The sequence below is a fragment of the Strongylocentrotus purpuratus genome, unplaced genomic scaffold (assembly GCF_000002235.5).
Source record: "Strongylocentrotus purpuratus isolate Spur 01 unplaced genomic scaffold, Spur_5.0 spur5_scaffold_13, whole genome shotgun sequence".
In the NCBI taxonomy this organism is placed as follows: Eukaryota; Metazoa; Echinodermata; class Echinoidea; order Camarodonta; family Strongylocentrotidae; genus Strongylocentrotus; species Strongylocentrotus purpuratus.
Window position 1 is genome coordinate 2,456,618 of NW_022145598.1, and position 7,517 is coordinate 2,464,134.

General features: G+C 48.3%; 1 protein-coding gene across 1 annotated transcript; it reads left to right on the forward strand.

Annotated features, from left to right (window-relative positions):
• Positions 1–365: 365 nt before the first annotated feature.
• LOC580600 (spectrin beta chain) lies at positions 366–7,302 on the forward strand (the record flags this gene model as incomplete). The annotated part of the gene is given in 22 exon segments (XM_030983821.1): positions 366–433; positions 435–501; positions 503–576; positions 578–1,175; positions 2,749–3,233; positions 3,235–3,466; positions 3,468–3,513; positions 3,516–3,559; positions 3,594–3,909; positions 3,912–4,249; positions 4,252–4,562; positions 4,564–4,841; positions 4,844–4,938; positions 4,940–5,135; positions 5,138–5,414; positions 5,416–5,480; positions 5,483–5,607; positions 5,610–6,012; positions 6,015–6,309; positions 6,345–6,386; positions 6,388–6,812; positions 6,815–7,302. Coding segments are annotated over 22 exon segments (5,268 nt in total), but the record flags the coding sequence as incomplete, so codon positions are not given.
• Between the last annotated feature and the right edge of the window lie 215 nt (positions 7,303–7,517).

The following is a 7,517-nucleotide window of genomic DNA, read 5'->3' on the forward strand; positions in this document are numbered from 1 at the left end:
GTATGCGCAGCCAATGCGCAAATTAGTCGTTAACTAGTCGTAAAAATGCGTGCCGCTAGGCCATCGGACACGCATCGGCGCGCACTGGCACGACTAGGCAGCGCATAGGGTGCGCATAGTTCACAAAGTGTTCACGAACGTTGCCAAACAAAATTGTCGTGCCAACATTTTGAACATTTTGAAAATTCTGTCACGCATTTCACGCACGGCCCGCATCCGCCCGCATCCTCCCGCAAGCTACCACGAATACTTCCCGCATTGGCACGCAAGAGTATGTGTCTACGCGCAAACTATGCGCAAACCAAAATGCGGGCAAGTATCACCGGGGCATTAGGCTCTGAACCATGTCGTTGGAAATGTAAAACAATGGCGTCAAGTATGACGACAATGAAGACACTGCTTTGGATGATGGAGGAGCCAAGCTGTTTGAACGTTCGAATCAGAACGCTGGCAGATGAGCGTGAAATGTTGCAGAGGAAAACATTTACAAAATGGGTAAACCCACAAAGACCTACAAAGAGTTGGATGTCGCATTGTTGATCTATATACGGATTTATATGATGGACGTATGCTAATAAGTTTTATCAGGAGACAAACTGTCTAAACCCACGAAAGGCGAGATGCGCATTCACTGTTTACAGAACGTAGACAAGGCCCTGCAATTTCTGGAAGAGAAGCAAGTACATTTAGAGAACATGAGATGTCATGGTATCGTAGATAGCGACCACAGATTGACCCTCGGTCTCATCTGGACCATCATCCTTAGATTCCAGATTCAAGACATTCATTTTGAAGATGGAGACAACACGGAGACGCAATCGGCTAATGATGCCCTCCTCCTCTGGTGCCAAATGAAAACAGCCGGCTACTCCAATGTGAACATCCGCAACTTTACCACAAGCTGATGAGATGGGCTGGCCTTCAATGCCCGTGTACACAAGCACAGGTCGGACCTCTTCGACTAGAACAAACTGACCAAAGTACAACCCGTTTATAATCTCAACGATGTCTTCAATGTTGCTGAACAGAAGCTGAGGCTTATGAAGCTCCTAGACCCTGAATATATTGTTGTGGACCATCCAGACGAGAAGTCCATCATCACCTTTGTGGTGACCTACTATCACTACTTCTCCAAGATAAAGGCTGAGACCGTGTCCGGTAAGCGTATCGGCAAGGTCATTAACGGTACCATGGACAACGACGAGCTCATCACCGGGTATGATAAGGTTACGTCGGATATCTTGAAGTGGATCAGGCGGATCGTCGAGATCCTGAATGACCACGGTGAACCCACATTTAAAAAGAGTTGGATGTCGCATTGTTGATCTATATATGGATTTATATGATGGACGTATGCTAATAAGTTTTATCAGGAGACAAACTGTCTAAACCCACGAAAGGCGAGATGCGCATTTACTCTTTAGAGAACGTAGACAAGGCCCTGCAATGTCTGGAAGAGAAGCAAGTACATTTAGAGAACATGAGATGTCATGGTATCGTAGATAGCGACCACAGATTGACCCTCGATCTTATCTGGACCATCATCCTTAGATTCCAGATTCAAGACATTCATTTTGAAGATGGAGACAACACGGAGACGCAATCGGCTAATGATGCCCTCCTCCTCTGGTGCCAAATGAAAACAGCCGGCTACTCCAATGTGGACATCCGCAACTTTACCACAAGCTGGTGAGATGGGCTGGCCTTTAATGCCCGTGTACACAAGCACAGGTCGGACCTCTTCGACTAGAACAAACTGACCAAAGTACAACCCGTTTAGAATCTCAACAATGTCTTCAATGTTGCTGAACAGAAGCTGAGGCTCATGAAGCTCCTAGACCCTGAATATATTGTTGGGGACCATCCAGACGAGAAGTCCATCATCACCTTTGTGGTGACCTACTATCACTACTTCTCCAAGATGAAGGCTGAGACCGTGTCCGGTAAGCGTATCGGCAAGGTCATTAACGGTACCATGGACAACGACGAGCTCATCACCGAGTATGATAAGGTTACGTCGGATATCTTGAAGTGGATCAGGCAGATCGTCGAGATCCTAAATGACCACGGTAAACCCACATTTACAAAGAGTTGGATGTCGCATTGTTGATCTATATTATATGGATTTATATGATAGACGTATGCTAATAAGTTTTATCAGGAGACAAACCGTCTAAACCCACGAAAGGCGAGATGCGCATTTACTGTTTAGAGAACGTAGACAAGGCCCTGCAATTTCTGGAAGAGAAGCAAGTACATTTAGAGAACATGAGATGTCATGGTATCGTAGATAGCGACCACAGATTGACCCTCGATCTTATCTGGACCATCATCCTTAGATTCCAGATTCAAGACATTCATTTTGAAGATGGAGACAACACGAAGACGCAATCGGCTAATGATGCCCTCCTCCTCTGATGCCAAATGAAAACAGCTGGCTACTCCAATGTGGACATCCGCAACTTTACCACAAGCTGGTGAGATGGGCTGACCTTCATTGCCCGTGTACACAAACACAGGTCGGACCTCTTCGACTAGAACAAACTGACCAAAGTACAACCCGTTTAGAATCTCAAAAATGTCTTCAATGTTGCTGAACAGAAGCTGAGGCTCATGAAGCTCCTAGACCCTGAATATATTGTTGTGGACCATCCAGACGAGAAGTCCATCATCACCTTTGTGGTGACCTACTATCACTACTTCTCCAAGATGAAGGCTGAGACCGTGTCCGGTAAGCGTATCGGCAAGGTCATTAACGGTACCATGGACAACGACGAGCTCATCACCGAGTATGATAAGGTTACGTCGGATCTCTTGAAGTGGATCAGGCAGATCGTCGAGATCCTGAATGACCACGACTTTGCCAAATTGTTGCAAGGTGTTCAACAGCAGCTTCTCTTATTCAACACCTACAGAATAGTTGAGAAACCTCCCTAATTCATTAAAAAGGGCATCCTTGAAGTGATGTTGTTCACCATTCAGAGTAAGATGAGAGCTAACAACCATAAAACCTTTATGCCTAAGGAAGGCAAGCTAGTGCATGAAATCAACAAGGCATGGGAGAACTTGTAAAAATCTGAGCATGGCCGTGAGCTGGCGCTGCGCCAGGAGCTGATCCGCCAGGGGAAGCTGGAGCATCTAAACGCTCGCTTTGACCGAAAGGCAGTCATGCGTGAGACCTGGCTGAGTGAGAACCAACGACTTGTAGCCCGGGACAACTTTGGCTTTGACCTGCCTAGAGGCTGCTGCCAAGAAGCATGAGGCCATCGAGACTGACATCAAGGCCAACCAGGAGAGAGTGTTTGCTGTGGTGGCCGTTGCCCAAGAACTGGAAGAGAAGTGGTTTCATGACATTGAAACGATTATTGCAAGGAAAAACAGCATCCTACGTATGTGGGATTACCTGATAGAGCTGCTGAAGGCCCGACGTGTCAGACTCCAGCTTACCCTCGACTCCATGGAAGAAAAATAAGATGCTGCTGTTATCGGAGGACTACGGCAAGCACTTGATGGGGTAGAGGATCTTATACAGAAACACAACATGCTGGAATCACAGACACTGATAACACTTAGGGCCTTGTATCTCAGATTTAACATTGTTAAACGATCCCTTTAACAGACACAAGGCTTGGGAGAGCGAGCGATCGGGTCGTGACGCACAACTGGAGAGCAACATCCGGGAAGGCGAAGACCTGATCGCAGAGGAAAACTTTGGAGCATCAAAGATTTAGGACCGCATCACCAATGTCAAGAACATGTGGAAGAGTCTACAGGAGCTGTCTGGTCAGAGGAATGCTCGTCTCATGGAGGCTGTTGACCTCTACCAGTTATTTGCTGATGCTGATGATGTCGACACCTTCATGCTGGATACCCTCCGTCTCGTTTCCAGTGAGGATGTCGGAAGGGATAAAACAAGAAATATAGGGAGGTAACAGAAGAATTGCAGAACTATGAGACAATCATTGATGGCCTGCGAAAGCAAGCAGGAGAGCTGGGAGAACAGGACAGTGATTCTCCAGTGGTGCAGACTCGTCTTGGGACCACCGTTCTACGTTAAAAGGAGCTTCTGGAGCTTGCCAAGCTTCTCAAGCAACGTCTCCTGGATGCTCTTTCCCTGTACAAACTCTTCAACGAAGTTAACGCTGTCGAGGCCTGGATAGATGAGAAGGAGCACCCATTGGATGCTCTGATCTCTGCTGAGGACCTGAAATCCAACGAGGTCATCCTTGCACGCTTTGACAGTCCGGAGGGGGGAAGGAGGTAGAGGTCAACGGAGTCAAAGTAGAATTAGTCAACCAGCTGTCCAGAAAGCTGCTAGCCGTAGAGCATCCCAACTCAACAGAGATCACTACAAAACAGAACCAGCTCAACTCAAGATGGGTCGATCTACATGTCCTGCTGCAGCAGAAGCAGCATGCCGCCATGGCAGTCACAGAGGTACAGACCTACCACATCGAACGCCAGGAGACCACCCAATGGATAAGGGACAAAGCTCGTCTCATCCAGACCACCGAAGAGCTCGGCAATGATTTGGGAGGCATCATTGTACTACAGCGCAGGCTAAGCTTTCGAGGCTATGCTTGAATCCCTTAACAACGAGGCACAGAAGCTTGCCCAGGAACATCCTGCGGAGGCAGAACTCATCAAGAAGAGATACGATGAGATCATGATTGTATGGCTTGAACTCAATAAACTGCTGAAATCTCGCGAAGCGGCTCTGTCTGAGGCCGGTGACCTCCAACAAGTCTTGCGCAACCTGGATGACTTCCAGTCTTGCCTGTCCACGACCATGACCAAAGTGACTTCACAAAAGACCCCAGATTCCCTTGCTGAGACTGAGAAGTACTCAACAAACATGCTGCCATCAAGGATGAGATTGAAGGCTATGAAGACAAGTACGCCAAGATGAAGGAGAACGGTGAACGCATCACCGAGGGACACACAGACAGACACGCAGTACATGTTCCTTAGACAGCGTCTGCAAGCTTTGGGAGATAGATGGCTGGAACTGCACCAAATGTAGGACAATCGTGGGCTCCTGCTTTCCCAGGCTCTTAACGACCAGATGTGCCAGCGTGATGCACGTCAAGCTGATAGCATCCTTAACCGACAGGAGTACTTTCTCACCAAGGTAGAGCAACTATCCAGAAGTATGAGCACTTCATTGGCCAGATGGCTACCAATGATGAGAAGATTAATACAGTGTTGTCCTTTGCCAACATGCTCTGTGATGAAGACCACTATGCTGCAGATAAGATCAACAAGAAGGTAGAGAACATCGATGAGAGAAGAAAGGCCAACCGTATTGTTGCAGAGGCTATGCTTGAGAAGCTAGAGAACAGCCGTCTCCTACAGTCCTTCCTGCAAGAGTCTGAGGAGCTTGGTCTCTGGGTGGTGGAGAAAATAAGCTTAATAAGAAACCTACGACGGAGCCAGGAGCCTTCACAGCAAATGGCAGAAACACCGGGCCTTTGAAGCTGAGCTGAACTCATCAAGGAGAAGCCAGAGACCGAAGATGATGTCCAAGCCAAGTTTGCAGACCTGGATCAGCAATGGAACGAGCTAGAGAACACCACCAAGACCAAGGGCAAGACCCTGTTTGAAGCCTGAACAGCCAGCAGCTCTTCACCGGCGCATGTGATCACATGGAACAGAATATTGTTGACTTCGAGACTGAGCTATGTCATGCTGATGCTGCTAATGACCCGGTCTCAGTCAACAACTTGCTCAAGAAACAACGGGTCTATGAACAGTTCATGTTGATCAAGCAAGAGGAGATTGACAGCTTGTAATGCCATGTATCATCACTAGAGAATGTCGAACACATAGAGAAGGTAACAGCCAAGAAGGAACTCATGGCGCAGCGCTTCAGCAACTTGTCAGATCCCATCAAGAAGAGGCGAGGGGTGCTTGAGGCGGAGTAGCCGGGTTACTAGGTTCTCAGGGATCTAGATGATAAGAAGATCTGGGACCAGGAAAAACTGTCCCCGGTCACTTCCCACGATGTGGGCAACAACTGTAGACAGTAAAGACCCTGCAGAAGAAGACCAACACTCTCAATGTCAAGGTGGACGGCCATGTTCCTCGTGTGGAGGAGGTGATCGACCGGGGTAAGGCCATGATTGAGCAGGGCCATCATCAGTCAGAGAACATTAAGGTCAGCATCACAGAGCTGGGGGAACACGTCATCATGCTCAAGTCGGCCATCGCAGGGAGGAAAGATAAGCTGGTTGACTCAAATAAGGCACAACAGTACTACTTCAGTGCAGCAGAGGTTGAGGCCTGGATGAGTGAACAGGACATGTACATGTACAGGCTGTACATGATAGTTGAAGAGCGCTGGAACTCATTGATACAAGGACCAAGGTGTTGGCTGCCTCGCATGAGCTACTCCGATGCTAAGGATGTCCTTGCTCATATACACGAGAAGCAACAGGAGATGTCTGAGGAGCTAAGCAAGGATCAGCAGTCGGAAGCCATCTTACAGAGGAAACATGTCTCTTTCCAGAGTGATCTCCCTGTTCTTGGCCAACAGGTCAACGATGTTCACGAGGAGGCTGACCGTCTTCGTGCCACCTATGCTGGTGACAAGCCCAGGGAGATTGACAACCGAGAACATAAGGTGGTGGATGCATGGAACAACCTGAACTCATCTATCAAGTTCTGCTGCGTCAGACTTGACCAGACCGATGAGCTCTTTAGATTCCTCAACCTCATGATGTGGATGGAGGACATCTTCCTTCAGATCATCAACCAGGACAAGGCCAGGGATGTATCCAGTGTTGAGCTTCTGATGAACGGTCATCAGAACATCAGGCAGAGGTTGACAATGGGGATGGTAACTTCACAGAACGCCATAGATGGGAATACCTACAGCTCGTTCTGGAGGTATACCAGTTTGCTCGTGATGCCCATGCTACTGACGCCTGGCTGATGAGCCAAGAACAATACCTGAGAAGTGATGATTATGGGGACTCTCTGGATAAGGTGGAGAAGTTGATCAAGAGGCCCGAGGCCTTTGAGAAGGCCCTCTATTGCCAGGGAGAGAGATTCACCGCGCTTGAGAAACTCACAACATTTGAGTTGAGAGAGCTACGCAAACGTCAAGACAAGGACCGTCGTAATGCCGGTGAGAATTCTCCACCTATGAACGAATCACCATCTCTCAAGCACAAGATTGTTAATGACTTCATGTATGCGGAGAGGCAGAATTAGGAAAGAACAATGGAGGAGGCCGAGGAGGAGCAACAGCAGCAGGAACAGGCAGAGATAAGGCAAGCTGCCACCAAGTACGTTGAATAAGTCCAAGAGATGGTGAGCCAGGAGGCTCAAAGGGAGGTGCATGCCATTGTGGTAGACGGTGCAGAGGGTCATACCGACGATGCACCCATGAACGGAGAGGAGGAACCGGCACCTGGTATGGTACAAGCAGGAGCGTTCAGTGGTAGCAATGAGGCCGAAGGATACTTCGTGAGGAAGCACCAATTCGAGTAGGGAGGCAAGAAGGCTTCCAACAG